General features: G+C 47.5%; 1 protein-coding gene and 1 long non-coding RNA gene across 2 annotated transcripts in view; one reads left to right on the forward strand and one right to left on the reverse strand.

Annotated features, from left to right (window-relative positions):
* Positions 1-18781, forward strand: part of LOC142098991 (uncharacterized) — a 61643-nt gene that overhangs the window by 16168 nt on the left and 26694 nt on the right. The window lies entirely within an intron of this gene.
* On the reverse strand, positions 3886-13575 carry C8H1orf52 (chromosome 8 C1orf52 homolog). Its single transcript, XM_075182017.1, has 3 exons — positions 13269-13575; positions 5258-5468; positions 3886-4336 (listed from the first exon to the last, which is right to left on the reverse strand). Exons 1-3 carry the CDS (start codon positions 13521-13523, stop codon positions 4290-4292), a joined length of 513 nt encoding a protein of 170 aa, XP_075038118.1. The 5' UTR covers positions 13524-13575; the 3' UTR covers positions 3886-4289.

Consider the following 18781-nt stretch of genomic DNA (forward strand, 5'->3'; position numbering starts at 1 on the left):
CTTCAGGATGGGTTAGAGATGGGACTAAGACTGAGTTCTTTGAAGGTTCAGGTCTCTGTGCTTTCTATTTTCTTTCAGCGCCAGTTGGCTTTCCTCCCTGACGTTTGTACTTTCCTTCAAGGGGTTATTCATGTTCAGTTCCCCAACGTCTCTCCGTTGGCCCCGGGGGATTTGAACTTCGTTATTGAGGTTCTTCAGTGGCCTCCATTTGAACCCCTGGAGTAGACTGATCTGCGTTTCTTGATGTGGAAGGTGGTGTTTTTGCTGGCCATTGCATCTACCAACGTGTGTCGGAGCTTGGAGCCTTGTCCCATAGGGGTCTTTATATGGTGTTCCATGAGAATAGGACGGTTCATAAGACTGTACCTACTGTCTTGCCTAGGGTGGTTCCTGGTTTTTATTTAAATCATGAGATAGTGGTTCCGGCCTTTAGAGAAAGGATTGCTCCTTCTGGGCCTTTTTCCCCTGTTAGTCTGGACTTTACGGATTTATGTGGACAGAACTTCTGCTGGTTGCAGGACTGACTCTTTTAGTTCTTTACGAATTTCATAGGAGAGGTTGGCCGTCCACCAAGCAGGCCATTGCTCGTCATATTAGATCTATGATTAATCTTGCTTATGTGTAGAAATTTACCTGTGCCTCAGGTTCTTACGGTGCACTGTACTTGTGCGGTGGGGGCTTCCTGGGCTGCTCGCCATGAAGCATCTGCAGAGCAGATGGGTAGGGTGGCGACCTGGTCCTCAGTTCATACCTTTATGAGGTTTTGCCAGTTCAACATCTTTGCGTATACGGACGCCAATTTCAGCCGCAGTGTTTTGCGAGCTAGTAGACCAGAGAATTCCCTCCCTTAGGGGCTACTTTAGAAGGTCCCCATGGTAGCAGTGTCCCCCAGAGTGGATGAAGGAGAAAAGAAGATTTTTGTACTTACGTTAAATCTCTTTCTCCGATTCCATCTGGGGGACACTGCGTTCCCTCCCTTTTGCTGTTCTCCAATTAGTTGTGTTGTTGAGCCCTTTTGTTGGGACTTTAGTATTACTGAGGTCTGTGGGATTGCAGAGGGGAGGAGTCAGCAGCAAACTTAGTTGTTAACTATTTAAGTGCCAACTCCATGCACCCTCATACAACCCCATGGTAGCAGTGTCCCCCAGATGGAATCGGAGAAAGAGATTTATCACTCAACACAGCGCTGAGTGATAGTGACGACTACACGTATGTGTGCCACGTGGTAGCACAAAACATGTATATGCAAGGAAGACACAGTACCCATTGAAAACATCCTCATTTATGCGTTTAAAACATTTAAAAACAAAAAAAACCAACACGTTTTTATTATTGATTATAGAATTATGAGTTGGTCATTTCTTTTTTTTTTTTTTAATAATTTTTTCCCCATGCATTCTGATGTGAGTTTATATTACACATATATATGTGTGTCTTACAGTCTGTTCTGTCTATCTACATAAAGTCAGGGCGTACTTATACCCAGATTCACATGGAAACGTATCTTGAGATCCGCTTGTATTTGAATACAGTTGTACAAGTCACATGCGGTTTTTTAAACACAAATTGCATTTGATGATAAATCAGGCCCCTTAAGTAAACAATATTTTTTTAATGTATATTACTCACATCTGTAATACACAGCATTACATAAAATGCAAGTGTATGCTGGTCCTTGTAGTGCAGTATAAATAATGTCCCCCTTATGAAACAATTATCTCCCCCGTTGGCAATCACATTATTTATTATTGACCCCAAAATATAATAAAATAATATTGCTCCCATCAGTTAATTATCTATGGATTATGGGGACACAATTAATCCATCATGATTGCCCCCATAATTCATGAGTCTAAATGGCAGAAATTATTGTTTTTGCCCCCCACCCATCCTCGGCTCCTCTGCCTCCTTCAAACCTCACATTTAGCCCCTCTCCAAACCACCTTGATCCTCCTTGGATGATCGGTTTCATCCAGAGGATAGCCAGGAGCTGCTGTATGACATATGGGCACCATGGTGGCTCAGTGGTTAGCACTTCTGACTCACAGCACTGGCGTCATGAGTTAGATTGCCAACCATGCCCTTATCTGTGTGGAATTTGTATGTTCTCCCCGTGTTTGCGTGGGTTTCCTCCGGGTGCAACGGTTTCCTCCAACAATCCAAAACCGTACTAGTAGGTTAATTGGCTGCTATTAAATTGACCGTAGTGTGTGTGTATGTATGTATGTATGAATGAGTGTATGTATATCTACTATATAAATGCCTAGTGGCGTGTGTGGGAAAAAAAAACAAGCTGCAGTGCCACCTGCTGGGCAGAGTTATACACTGACCTATATATTTCTTGAAGGAGAAGTGACAGTTGGGAGTGGTTGGTGGTTGCCGGGGGTGACAGTGGGGAGTTTTTAACACCTTAAGTCGCTTGATGAAGGATGTGGCGATGAAGATGAAGGATGAGGTGATGGAGAAAATTGATGAGGTGGTGACATGTGGACAAAACCACGTTAAAAAAGGGCGCTTGCGTCGGGAAGTAACGCTCTTCCCCTGAGGAGGCCTGGGCTAGGCCCAAATGCATGACAAGAACCTTTTTAACACCTTAAGTAGCTTGATTTGACTAGAATGCATGAGTATCATGCACGGGTTAACTATACGGGTTAACTATATATATATATATATATATATATATATATATTTATTTATATTAGGGAGTTTAGACTGTAAGCTTCAAAGGGGCAGGGACTGATGCGAGTTCTCTGTACAGCGCTGCGGAATTAGTGGTGCTGAATAAATAGCCGATAATGACACACAGGACTTTAATGAATTCTATGGAAAACAGGAAGATGGCTCTTGGCTCCTCTAGTTTGTGACACAAAATATCAAGGATTTATACATTGTTCTTCAAGAACGAAAGTAACATGGAACTCTACAGAAAATAGCAAACTATACTTAGGTAGAGCTTGATTACAATGAAACAAACATTTTTTCTTTCCAAATTTCAGAATTATGCTACTAGTATGATAAATGGGATTAAGCTCTTACAATACTGCAATTCTGGCATTCCGATGCAGAGAAGCCCTGCCAAATGTTTGTACAAGTTTCCTCTGACTGTTTCAGACAAACTTTCTCTTGGCTAGTTTGGTCCCTGCATTAGACAGGGATCAGAACCTCTTGTTGACATGTATATCACAGCCCCATGCATGCAACAAGAAAGTTTAAACTAAAAATGTTGTTTTGGATGGAGTTCAGCGAGTCAACATAAAAAAAAAACCAATTGTCCGTTCCCTACATGTGCCATTAGCCACCATCTCTGATGGCTGTAACACTGGCTTCTGCAATCCATTACCCTCTTATCAAATAGGGCCAGCGAGTGCCGATGACCACTCATCGTAGTAGAGGAGTGCGGTGTGGACCCCAGCCAATCAGGCAGACCTTGCATTCTTGGCAAGTAGTTTACACTAAATAAAAGGTTTTCACACTGAAGGATCACCACTGAAATGGGTTATATACACAAGGAGGTTATGAACATTTATCCATTATATTTACTATATATTTATATTTTCTCTGGAGGGAGATATTTAGTTTTCAGGTTTCTAATATGAGATAATAGTGGTAGATAATGGTTTGCATGGGGCATATTTTTTTATTTATGAGTAGCTTATTTAAAGCACCACTAAGAAACTTACTTTATTTTAATATTTTTTAAATTTAGGGCAGTAAAGAGCTGCCAAAACAAAACCACCGACATCTAGAAGGAACAAAGGTGCAATTGTTTTATTTATATTTTTAACTTGGGAGATAGAATGGGCAATATTAATAAGGCTTCGTCATTAAGCAGTAACTCTTAAACCTTGTAAAAATGTAAATTCCAATTGACAATAAGAAGACAACTTATCAAATGTAATTTTAATTCGAGTGGTCTATTTACAAAGTAATTTTCTAAATCGGGCTCTCTGCGGCATTATTACAATAACTTCAAGTGAAACACGCTCCTTTATAAAAGGCTTCTAACACAATGCAGACAAGCGGAAGAACCAAACTGCATTTTAACTGGTTCATAAAGTAAAAACATGTTGCTAGTCAGCAAGCCTATTACGGCCGACTACATTCACCAAAACTAGCACCTTGTACCACACCACAAGTTCTATTATATTTGTACAGCTCCCACAACGTTGTGCTTAAATACTGGTGATAGATCTACACACTAAGTTACGACGGTAATCTTGTAGTCGAGTGGCTCCCCAGCATCTATTCTTACGACCCCTGGATCCAGATTGTGTTCATGACTCCAACTTTCAGACCTTGAGCTTCTTAGCAGGAGATGGTTCATCCTGGTCATCGTCTGGAAGAACAGACATCTTTTAGTACAAATAATAGATGTAGCTCGGAGCGATTCATCGTTTAAAAGAGAAGTTAAACTTCAAAGACACTTGTAGATGAGAGTTTATAGTTTGGTTTGTTTTTTTCTTGGATAGGGCAGGTAGGGAACCCCCTGGACCGACTACAGAAAGAGGAGACTATAGCGGTGGAGAGCAGAAAATAAATCTAGTTCTTCCTTTCAACCCTGCCGTAAGGGATCACTTGTAAAGTTATCTGCCAATGCTGCGGTGTAGGGAAGATATGGATATGTGGATCTCAATCTTTCTCAGTTCAAAGCACCCTTAGGGTCTCCATAATTTTTTTCAAGACTCCCCTAAGCCAAAATAATTACCATGGAGTCTGCAGGCCTAATATGGCAGATTACATATCATCATTTATTTATATAGCGCCAGCAAATTCTGTAGCGCTTTACAATTGGGGACAAATCAAATAATATACAATACTGGGTACAGACAAAGAGGTAAGGCGGCCCTGTTCACGTCAATCGATTAAATTCAACTAGGTAATGAGTGAACATACAGCTTCAAACATCTTAAAAAAAACAATGCTAGCCAGACAAGGCCTGTTCCTGCCTCTCTGCCCGACCAGAGTGAAAGGCTCAGTATCCAATTTAGCCACACACATAAGTGGCCAGATTGAACAAGTTCCAGAAGTACAGCACAAATGACGAGCAGACAGATCTTTTCCATCGCCACTGGGTCCCACGTGCCGCTATAAGATGACCATACGTACCAGCCGTAAAGGCGGGTTTGGTGAAAAAGAGAAAAACCTTCAACCGCAACTAACATGCCTGGCAAGTCTTGGCTGACCACATCACTGACATTAGAAGAACGTCTTGCTCGGGCCAGGACATTACAGGAAAGAAAAAAATAAAGCATCTTACCAGAAGCACCAGACTCTACAGCCTCCTCGTCCTCAGGCAGAAACTTTGCTTTGTTCACTTGCTGGGGAGCGTCATCGCCATTGTCTTGGTAAATATTGGACCATTTGATGGCCATGTCAAGCTCAGGAGGAGGCCCTTTCTTCTCCTCCACCTTGTAGGATTCAGGAGGTGGGACAGCATTAGTCTTCCACACCTTAAATTCTTTAGGAGGCTGTTCCAAAACGATAAGATGAAATAAATCAGTACAGCAAAGAGACGCACCATCAATAGCCGTCATCACAGAGCAGCTTTTGTGCCAACATTCCAATACAACTAAAGCTGGGTACACACTGATGGAATTATCGTCCAGATCACACGATAAAAGATCGTTTTAGCATGTACGCTCCCACGATCATGCTCTACCGTACTAAAGTACATCGTATCGTTTGATTTGGTTTTGTGAACTTCCTAAAAATCACAATCAACGATGGAATGATGTCGGACAAATGTTTAAGTGTGTATGCACGGTCGACCTCCAGTGTAGGCATATCGCTATAGTGTGCAGAGTCACGATCTTTATGAGAGATGATCACAGTTCCGACAGTAAATCGTGTAGATATGTACACATGAATCTGCATGATCATCAGGACTTTCAGTAGTTGGTACATTTGTTACAGAAATTGCAACTAAAGTAATTTTCCAACACTGTGTATTCAGCTTAACATTGGAATATTACAGAACTATACGTCTTAGAAAGTCATTGTAGCCCTTAGCTGACCTCCAGTACACAGAAGGGGTTGCCCCTTATCACTGTTATATAGTGTGGGCTCGTTCCAAGCAGCATTTATGTCCCAATTTTAAATGTTTGTGAGTATATCGACTTGTTTTTATTAGATAGCAACATATAACTCACTTATTATATCTCGTGCAAACTACTTTGCATTCATTACTGTGAATATAGGGGTTAAAGCTAGGGTTACACCAGTGACGTCAAGTTGTGTTTGATTATTCATATAAAGCAAGTAGCATGGTCTGTTACCAATGAATCCTTATAAGACCAATTCCACGGTCTAACAGTGGCAAGGTGCACAAGGTTTTCATAGGGGTGCGCTGATTACAGATCACTTTGTTTCTGTGAATAATCACATACAATTGACTGACTATAAAGTGTTAGTGTAGACCTAGACGTACTTGTCAAAAGGTAAAAATAACACAGGTGATATCTTTGCTTTCTCTCTATTTCCCTGCTTCATTCTTACCATCCAGCTGCTCAGCTCCTGCTCTCTCAGACCCTTTCACTTGTTACTTCTGCTTTCCACACACTCTCTCACTCCTGCCCCTGTCTATTCACTGCTCTCCTGCCAATAATCCCCCCCCACACTATTTCCCCATTGCCTTTGTATTTACTCGTCTTAACGCTACCATTAATGTACCACTCTACCATAACATTGCAGTGCCAAAATACTGCTTTGCCATCATATTGCCTTACAGTTGTTTTACCACTTTAATTACACTGCCACCGTCGTACCTCCTTTGCCACCATCCAGGCTTCTACAATACCTGGGCCCAGACACCATCATGGCCATTGTCCAAATAGGCCTCTGCATCATCTTGACCCTTCTGAAATCTGTACCACCTAGGTCACTGTACTATCATGGCCCCATCTAAGTTTATCTACATCATGGCCTCAGCATCTTGTAGACCTCTGCCTATAGTGACCCCCACTATGTTTATTGTCCCATTTGCTCCTTTTTTCTCTTATTACCCTCTCCCTTTAGAATGCAAGCTCTCAGGGACAGGGTCTTCCACCCTATGTATCATGCATGCCCACACTCCTCTTTGATATCAATGTTTTATCTTTTGCTGAATTGTTTTTGTGTGCACCATGCAATTAGTTCTGTTAACTGCATCCATGCATTAATTAGGCTGCTCATCTGTGCTCGTTGTACTTATCTGTATGTACTTACATAATTTTGTTGTATGTTCTAACCCCCTATGTATGGCACTGCGGAAGCCTTATGGTGCCTTATAAAGAAAAGATGATGATAATACAATGCATACATATCACTGCCATATGTTATGTAAACATAATAAATTCAAACAGTGGCTGGACAAATCTAATAAATCAGGTAACCAATGTGCCTATAAAATGATTGCTAGCTCCAGACTTTTAAATGCCATTCCTAGGAATGTCTCCTGTACTGATTTATGGATAAAGCTAGTGTGATTTCAATCACTTCATAATAATAAAGCTGATATGACCTCTGGAAAGAGGATTATCTGATTAAATCCAACTGTAGTGCTTTAAGTCTATGTAAGACAAACATGTTTTAAGCATCTTTTATCCAGAGTTATTAGTCACTCTCCAGACTTACTACTGTAAACATGCAATGAGTATTTATACGATTTTAGGAGAGAATTGTACCAAGATTATTTTTTTTTGTTTTTTTAATTCACTGCAATCTTAACCACACTGGAGTTTCCCAGGATGAATGTGTTACAACCAGGGCTATTGTGCTCGGTACACTTCTACATACCCCACCCTACAATACACAACTACCCATTACCCCATACTGCAGTATCTATTCAATATAACTCTAGTGTAAAAAAAAAATAAAAAAAAATATTGATGTTTCACCAAACACAGACATGTTTGGTATTCCCCATAGTATATCTTATAGTACCCCCCCCCCAGTACAGTATTGATTCTGTACCCCCTTCCCAGGAGCTCATGTAGTCCTTCTCTTACATCTCCAGCAATGCAGCAGGGACCCCCTATCCACACACGCAGCAGGGACCCCCTATCCACACACGCAGCAGGGACCCCCTATCCACACACGCAGCAGGGACCCCCTATCCACACACGCAGCAGGGACCCCCTATCCACACACGCAGCAGGGACCCCCTATCCACACACGCAGCAGGGACCCCCTATCCACACACGCAGCAGGGACCCCCTATCCACACACACACACAGCAAGGACCCCTATCCACACACACACACAGCAAGGACCCCTATCCACACACACACACAGCAAGGACCCCTATCCACACACACACACAGCAAGGACCCCTATCCACACACACAGCAAGGAACCCTTTTCACACACACACACACACACACACACACACAGCAAGGACCCCTATCCACACACACACACACACACACAGCAAGGACCCCTATCCACACACACACACACACACAGCAAGGACCCCTATCCACACACAGCAAGGACCCCTATCCACACACACACACACACACACAGCAAGGACCCCTATCCACACACACACACACACACAGCAAGGACCCCTATCCACACACACACACACACACAGCAAGGACCCCTATCCACACACACACACACACACACACACACACAGCAAGGACCCCTATCCACACACACACACACACACACAGCAAGGACCCCTATCCACACACACACACAGCAAGGACCCCTATCCACACACACACACACACACACACACACACAGCAAAGACCCCTATCCACACACACACACACACACACACACACACACAGCAAGGACCCCTATCCACACACACACACACACACAGCAAGGACCCCTATCCACACGCACACACAGCAAGGACCCCTATCCACACGCACACACAGCAAGGACCCCTATCCACACACACACACACACAGCAAGGACCCCTATACACACACACACAGCAAGGACCCCTATACACACACACACACACAGCAAGGACCCCTATCCACACACACACACAGCAAGGACCCCTATACACACACACACACACACACACACACACAGCAAGGACCCCTATCCACACACACACACAGCAAGGACCCCTATCCACACACACAGCAAGGACCCCTATCCACACACACACACACAGCAAGGACCCCTATCCACACACACACACACACACACACACACACCAAGGACCCCTATCCACACACACACACACCAAGGACCCCTATCCACACACACACACACACCAAGGACCCCTATCCACACACACACACACACCAAGGACCCCTATCCACACACACACACACACACACACACACACCAAGGACCCCTATCCACACACACACACCAAGGACCCCTATCCACACACACACACACACACACCAAGGACCCCTATCCACACACACACACACACCAAGGACCCCTATCCACACACACACACACACACCAAGGACCCCTATCCACACACACACACACACACCAAGGACCCCTATCCACACACACACACACACACCAAGGACCCCTATCCACACACACACACCAAGGACCCCTATCCACACACACACACACCAAGGACCCCTATCCACACACACACACACCAAGGACCCCTATCCACACACACACACACCAAGGACCCCTATCCACACACACACACCAAGGACCCCTATCCACACACACACACCAAGGACCCCTATCCACACACACACACACACACACACACACCAAGGACCCCTATCCACACACACACACACACACACACACACCAAGGACCCCTATCCACACACACACACACACCAAGGACCCCTATCCACACACACACACACACACCAAGGACCCCTATCCACACACACACACACACCCCTATCCACACACACACCCCTATCCACACACACACACACACCAAGGACCCCTATCCACACACACACACACACACACACCCCCCAAGGACCCCTATCCACACACACACACACCCCCCCCCCCAAGGACCCCTATCCACACACACACACACAGCAAGGACCCCTATCCACACACACACACACAGCAAGGACCCCTATCCACACACACACACACACACACACAGCAAGGACCCCTATCCACACACACACACAGCAAGGACCCCTATCCACACACACACACAGCAAGGACCCCTATCCACACACACACACACAGCAAGGACCCCTATCCACACACACACACACAGCAAGGACCCCTATTCACACACACACACAGCAAGGATCCCTATTCACACACACACACAGCAAGGACCCCTATCCACACACACACACAGCAAGGACCCCTATCCACACACAGCAAGGACCCCTATCCACACACACACACACACACAGCAAGGACCCCTATTCACACACACACACACAGCAAGGACCCCTATTCACACACACACACACACACACACACACAGCAAGGACCCCTATCCACACACACACACACAGCAAGGACCCCTTTCCACACACACACACACACAGCAAGGACCCCTATCCACACACACACACACACACACACAGCAAGGACCCCTATCCACACACACACACACACAGCAAGGACCCCTATCCACACACACACACACACAGCAAGGACCCCTATCCACACACACACACACACAGCAAGGACCCCTATCCACACACACACACACACAGCAAGGACCCCTATCCACACACACACACAGCAAGGACCCCTATCCACACACACACACAGCAAGGACCCCTATCCACACACACACACACACACAGCAAGGACCCCTATCCACACACACACACAGCAAGGACCCCTATCCACACACACACACAGCAAGGACCCCTATCCACACACACACACAGCAAGGACCCCTATCCACACACACACACAGCAAGGACCCCTATCCACACACACACACAGCAAGGACCCCTATCCACACACACACACACACACACACACACACACACACAGCAAGGACCCCTATCCACACACACACACACACACACAGCAAGGACCCCTATCCACACACACACACACACACAGCAAGGACCCCTATCCACACACACACACACACACACACACACACACACAGCAAGGACCCCCTATCCCCACACACACAGCAAGGACCCCCATCCACACACACAGCAAGGACCCCTATCCACACACACACACAGCAAGGACCCCTATCCACACACACACACAGCAAGGACCCCTATCCACACACACACACAGCAAGGACCCCTATCCACACACACACACAGCAAAGACCCCTATCCACACACACACACACACACACACACACACACACACACAGCAAGGACCCCTATCCCCACACACACACACAGCAAGGACCCCTATCCACACACACACACAAGGACCCCTATCCACACACACACACACAGCAAGGACCCCTATCCACACACACACACACAGCAAGTACCCCTATCCACACACACACACACACACACAGCAAGGACCCCTATCCACACACACACACACACACACACACAGCAAGGACCCCTATCCACACACACACACACACACACACACAGCAAGGACCCCCTATCCCCACACACACAGCAAGGACCCCTATCCACACACACACACAGCAAGGACCCCTATCCACACACACACACAGCAAGGACCCCTATCCACACACACACACAGCAAGGACCCCTATCCACACACACACACAGCAAAGACCCCTATCCACACACACACACACACACACACACACACACACACACAGCAAGGACCCCTATCCCCACACACACACACAGCAAGGACCCCTATCCACACACACACACAAGGACCCCTATCCACACACACACACACACACAGCAAGGACCCCTATCCACACACACACACACAGCAAGGACCCCTATCCACACACACACACACAGCAAGTACCCCTATCCACACACACACACAGCAAGTACCCCTATCCACACACACACACAGCAAGTACCCCTATCCACACACACACACACACAGCAAGTACCCCTATCCACACACACACACAGCAAGTACCCCTATCCACACACACACACACAGCAAGTACCCCTATCCACACACACACACACAGCAAGTACCCCTATCCACACACACACACAGCAAGTACCCCTATCCACACACACACACACACACAGCAAGTACCCCTATCCACACACACACACACAGCAAGGACCCCTATCCACACACACACACACACAGCAAGGACCCCTATCCACACACACACACACACAGCAAGTACCCCTATCCACACACACACACACACACAGCAAGTACCCCTATCCACACACACACACACACACACACACAGCAAGTACCCCTATCCACACACACACACACAGCAAGTACCCCTATCCACACACACACACAGCAAGTACCCCTATCCACACACACACACAGCAAGTACCCCTATCCACACACACACACAGCAAGTACCCCTATCCACACACACACACAGCAAGTACCCCTATCCACACACACACACACACAGCAAGGACCCCTATCCACACACACACAGCAAGGACCCCTATCCACACACACACACAGCAAGGACCCCTATCCACACACACACACACAGCAAGGACCCCTATCCACACACACACAGCAAGGACCCCTATCCACACACACACACAGCAAGGACCCCTATCCACACACACACACACACACAGCAAGGACCCCTATCCACACACACACACACACACAGCAAGGACCCCTATCCACACACACACACACACACACACACACACAGCAAGGACCCCTATCCACACACACACACACACACACACACACACAGCAAGGACCCCTATCCACACACACACACACACACACACACACACACACACACACACACACACACAGTAAGGACCCCTATCCACACACACACACACAGCAAGGACCCCTATCCACACACACACACAGCAAGGACCCCTATCCACACACACACACACACACACACACACAGCAAGGACCCCTATCCACACACACACACACACACACACACACACAGCAAGGACCCCTATCCACACACACACACACACACACACACACAGCAAGGACCCCTATCCACACACACACACACAGCAAGGACCCTACCCCATCACCTGTCAATAGTCCCGACATTTATGTACCCTGTGCACAAAGACAAAATAAAGTCCCATTATACACATTACACTCTAAACCCTGCTCTTCTATCACCCCCAATACAGGACAACCCCATCTCCCCCTTGTGCCCCGTACGTAACGTGCACCTCTGCCACCCCATTACAAGGTGACCCCGCTCCTATCACTCCCTATACCCGCCTCAGGGTGTTACCTCCTCGGGGGGCCGCAGCAGTCGCTTGTCCCAGTTGATGGCGGTGGTGGTCGGGGCGCTGAGAAAGGAGGGTCGGGTCACGGTCTGGAATAGCTCGTCCGGCCGGGGCAGTCTCTGGGAGGACAGCGGCCTCTTCATAGCCGGCTTCACCGGCTCCACGTCCTCCTCCTCCCCGGCCTCGTCCGAGCTGCTGTCCGAGCTGGAGCTGCCATAGGCGGCGAAATAACTGAGAGGATCCTTCTCCTCTGCCGCCATAGTGCAGCGGCTAAAGCTGTCTGTACTGGCAGCTTCCGGGGGGAGGAGATTCACAGCGCACCCACTAAATGCCCGAAAGTGGTTATTCCTCTATCCCCCCAACATCTCCACCAATACCCAGTGGGTCCTTCTATACCCCCCTCCTTGTATCAACCTTACACCAATACCTGGGCGGTCTTCTCTACTCCTGTACCCCTCTACACCCTCCCATATCATCCCTACACCAATACCCAGGGGGTCCTTCTGTACCCCTATACACCCTTCCCATATCATCCCTACACCAATACCTAGGGGTCCTTCTCTACTCCTACACCCCCACCCCATATAACTCTTACACCAATACCTGGGCTCTTTCTATACCCCTATACTCCCTTCCCATATCATCCCTACACCAATACCCAGGGATCCTTCTCTACTCCTACACCCCCCTCCCATATAACTCTTACACCAATACCCGGGGTCCTTCTATACCCCTATACACCCCTCCCATATCATCCCTACACCAATACCCAGGGGGTCTTTCTATACCCCTATACACCCCTCCCATATCATCCCTACACCAATACCCAGGGGGTCCTTCTATACCCCTATACACCCCTCCCATATCATCCCTACACCAATACCCAGGGGGTCTTTCTATACCCCTATACACCCCTCCCATATCATCCCTACACCAATACCCAGGGGGTCCTTCTATACCCCTATACACCCTTCCCATATCAAGCCTACACCAATACCCAGGGGGTCCTTCTCTACACCTACACCCCCACCCCCTCCCATATAACTCTTACACCAATACCCGGGGTCCTTCTATACCCCTATACACCCCTCCCATATCATCCCTACACCAACACCCAGGGGGTCTTTCTATACCCCTATACACCCCTCCCATATCATCCCTTCACCAATACCCAGGGGGTCCTTCTGTACCCCTATACACCCCACCCATATCCTCCCTTCACCAATACCCAGGGGGTCCTTCTATACCCCTATACACCCCTCCCATATCATCCCTTCACCAATACCCAGGGGGTCCTTCTATACACCCCTCCCTGTTTCAACCTTACACCAATACCTGGGCGGTCTTCTCTACTACTGTACCCCCACCCTCCCATATCATCCCTACACCAATACCCAGGGGGTCCTTCTATACCCCTATACACCCCTCCCTGTATCAACCTTACACCAATACCTGGGCGGTCTTCTCTACTCATGTACCCCCACCCTCCCATATCATCCCTACACCAATACCCAGGGGGTCCTTCTGTACCCCTATACACCCCTCCCATATATCATCCTTACACCAATACCCAGGGGTCCTTCTCTACTCCTACACCCCCACCCCCCTCCCATATAACTCTTACACCAATACCTGAGGTCCTTCTATACCCCTATACACCCCTCCCATATATCATCCCTACACCAATACCCAGGGGTCCTTCTCTACTCCTACACCCCCACCCCCCTCCCATATAACTAACATCAATACCTGGGGTCCTTCTATACCCCTATACACCCCTCCCATATTATCCCTACACCAATACCCAGGGGGTCCTTCTGTACCCCTATACACCCCTCCCATATCATCCCTACACCAATACGCAGGGGGTCCTTCTATACCCCTATACACCCCTCCCATATATCATCCCTACACCAATACCCAGGGGTCCTTCTCTACTCCTACACCCCCCTCCCATATAACTCTTACACCAATACCCAGGGTCCTTCTATACCCCTATACACCCCTCCCATATCATCCCTACACCAATACCCAGGGGGTCTTTCTATACCCCTATACACCCCTCCCATATCATCCCTACACCAATAACCAGGGGGTCCTTCTATACACCCCTCCCATATCATCCCTTCACCAATACCCAGGGGGTCCTTCTATACCCCTATACACCCCTCCCATATCATCCCTTCACCAATACCCAGGGGGTCTTTCTATACCCCTATACACCCCTCCCATATCATCCCTACACCAATACCCAGGGAGTCCTTCTATACCCCTATACACCCCTCCCATATCATCCCTACACCAATACCCAGGGGGTCCTTCTATACCCCTATACACTCCTCCCATATCATCCCTACACCAATACCCAGGGGGTCTTTCTATACCCCTATACACCCCTCCCATATCATCTCTTCACCAATACCCAGTGAGTCCTTCTATACCCCTATACACCCCTCCCATATCATCCCTACACCAATACCCAGGGGGTCCTTCTATACCCCTATACACCCCTCCCATATCATCCCTTCACCAATACCCAGGGAGTCCTTCTATACCCTTACACACCCCTCCCATATCATCTCTACACTAATACCCAGGGGTCCTTCTCTACTCCTACATCCCCCCTCCCCTCCCATATAACTCTTACACCAATACCCGGGGTCCTTCTGTACCCCTATACACCTCTCCCTGTATCAACCTTACACCAATACCTGCATACTGTGCAGCCGTCGGCAGCAAGTCTCTGATAGGGGGGGGGAGAAGCCAACTTTTATGAAATTGACTGTATGTTTACACCTAAGAAGAAGAGAGGGAGCAGCGGGATGTAAATTGTACTCTGCAGTTGTGTTAAATTGGAGGAAAGACAGACAAGGGAGCGTGTTTTATCAAATCACATGGGAAAGAGAAGAGGTGATCTGTATTTGAACTGCTTATTAACATAGGATATTAGTATTGTTCTTAAGTTACCCATAACCATTGTTTGAGCCAAAGAGATATATTTTTTATATAAGAAGTCCACGCCTCACTAATAAATGTGCCTGTGTGGCTTCTAAAGACCAGCCTGGTGTAGTAATATTGCCCCTGTGTGTGCCTGTGGTCCAGTGTATCATAGGCAAACCGAGGGGGGGGGGGTTCCTAATGCCTGGTAACCCCCCCTCCAAGCCTTGGGGCACTGTATAATTGAGGTGGCTGGACCCTGCCCCCGCTACACACAGCTATGCTTGAAAAGGGAGAGCTAATACAGTCCTTCCGGATCTGATCCATTATAATCAGGTGGGTTTTATCCCAGGTCGTCAAGCCAGAGATAATACCCGTCAAGCAATAGATATAATTCAAATAATTAATCAGAGACGTCTCCCAGCCCTGATGCTCTCTGGACGCCGAGAAGGCATTTGATCAGATTTCGTGGGAGTTCATGTTTCACGCTCTGAAGACGTATGGCTTCTCGGCTGAATTCCTGACGGGAGTTTCTGCTCTTTACAATTTTCCCACCGCTAGGGTATTGGTTAATGGCTCGCTTTCTGATCCTCTCTCCCTTTCCAATAGGACGAGAAAGGGATGTCCCCTATCTCCTTTAATTTTTGCATTGGTTATAGAGCCCTTGGCAGCAATGATTAGGCAGTCGGCTTTGATAACGGGTGTGGAGGTGGGACCCCGGGAATTCAAGGTCTCTCTTTTTGCGGATGATATACTGCTCTCTCTCACGAACCCCCAAGACTCTTTACCCGCCCTATACAGGCTCATCGATGAATATGGTCTTCTCTCAGGCTATAAAATTAATTTTGCTAAATCAGAGGCCATGCTCCTGCACGCACCCCCTCCCCTCCGTGCCACCCTACAGGCTAATCTTGTTTTGCGCTGGCAGGCGAACAAAATCAAGTATCTTGGGGTCTATATCACCTCTTCCTATCACCGCCTATATAGAGCGAATTTTCCTCCCCTTCTCATTAAAATCAAAAAAGACCTAGAAGTATGGAGGAGCTATATTATATCGTGGCTGGGGAGGATCATTGCTGTTAAGATGAATCTGATCCCCAAACTTCTTTACCTCTTCCAGACTCTACCGGTGAAGGTGCTGGATCCTGTGTTTCGGGACTTACATTCTTCTTTCCTCAAATTTGTCTGGAGTGGCAAGCCCCTTAGAGTCTCAGTAGCAGTACTTAAACAGCCCAGGGCCCGGGGAGGAAGAGGCTTTCCAGATGTTAAACACTATTACTTGGCGGTCCATCTGACCCAGGTTGCAGTTACTTATGTCCCTTACCGGACTGTAGCATGGGTGGACTTGGAAACCCACTTTATGGGAGTCCCTTCCTTGTCATCCCTATGGGGCCTCTCCAGATTGGACAGGCCACAGAGGGCCTCCTTACTCCAATCGCTCAAATTTTGTTGGTCCCTATGGGACTCGTCCCAGCTCAAGCACAAACTATCCTCCCTTATTTCCCCTCTAACTCCCCTCTGGAACAACCCGCATTTCCCCCCAGGTGGCCAGCCACAGCAATTTAAACTCTGGAAACGTGCGGAGATACGTGTGGTCTCGGACCTGGTGGTTAACGGAACTTGGGCCTCTATCTCAGATCTTCAGCATAAGTTTGAATCTTTGCGCCCGCTTTTCTTTGAGTACTTCCAGGTCCGACACTTCGCTATGTCCTTGCCCGCCTCTGACACTCTTAGGCCCCTCACTCCCTTTGAGTACACGTGTTTGCATTCCCCACTCACCAAAGGGATGGTGTCGAGGATTTATAACTGGCTAATAGAGATATCCTTTGACACTCCAGGACGCCATGAACGTGAAAGGTAGAGGGATCTGGGACCCCCTCCGGATGAGTCTTGTTGGTAGGAGGTCAGAGAGGGGATTGCCAAGAGCTCAATATCCACACTTATTAAAGTAACTGCATACAAGCTGTACTATAGTTCGTACTATACCCCAGATAGGTTGTCTAGAATGTTTCCCACTGCTACTCCGAGCTGTTGGTGGGAATGTGGCCAGAGAGGCACGATGCTCCATATATGGTGGACCTGTCCCCGTATAATCCCTTACTGGAACATGGTCCTTGCACTTATTAATTCCGTATCTGAACAACAGATCACTAAGGATCCCTGGTCGTTCCTTGTCTCTCGCCCTATCCCTGATGAGACCGCCCCTTCCAACAAGCTAATATCCCAAATACTAGCTGCTGCCAAATCCCTAATAGCTAAACACTGGAAAGATCCTAACCCTCCCTCTATGCAGGCCTTACGGAACTACATCTGGCATATCGCAAGCATGGAAAGTAGTATTACATGCTACCTACACGATAAATCCTACAACATTGACAAGGTTTGGGCCCCGTGGTATCTCCAGCATGCCGTAGCTGTTTACCCCCTTTGGCTCTCTCGTTCTCTAATGGTACATAAACTCTGGGCCGTCTCCGGATCCTCCAGGTTGGTCATCGTGCGCCATGTGTAAGAGATCCATATACCTTGCCGTCTACTTTTTATTTTCTTATTTATTTTATAGGTCGTTATTCTGTAAATATTT

This window comes from Mixophyes fleayi, chromosome 8 (genome assembly GCF_038048845.1).
Source record: "Mixophyes fleayi isolate aMixFle1 chromosome 8, aMixFle1.hap1, whole genome shotgun sequence".
NCBI classification, from domain to species: Eukaryota; Metazoa; Chordata; class Amphibia; order Anura; family Limnodynastidae; genus Mixophyes; species Mixophyes fleayi.

What these genes read in the sequence shown, in the direction of transcription:
- C8H1orf52 (XM_075182017.1), bottom strand. Translation starts at nt 13,523, where the DNA reads ATGGCGGCAGAGGAGAAGGATCCTCTCAGTTATTTCGCCGCCTATGGC. An exon ending in TGCTGCGGCCCCCCGAGGAG is followed by an intron (nt 5,469 to 13,268) that starts GTAACACCCTGA and finishes GTTTTGGAACAG; the next exon opens with CCTCCTAAAGAATTTAAGGT. An exon ending in TGTAGAGTCTGGTGCTTCTG is followed by an intron (nt 4,337 to 5,257) that starts GTAAGATGCTTT and finishes CTGTTCTTCCAG; the next exon opens with ACGATGACCAGGATGAACCA.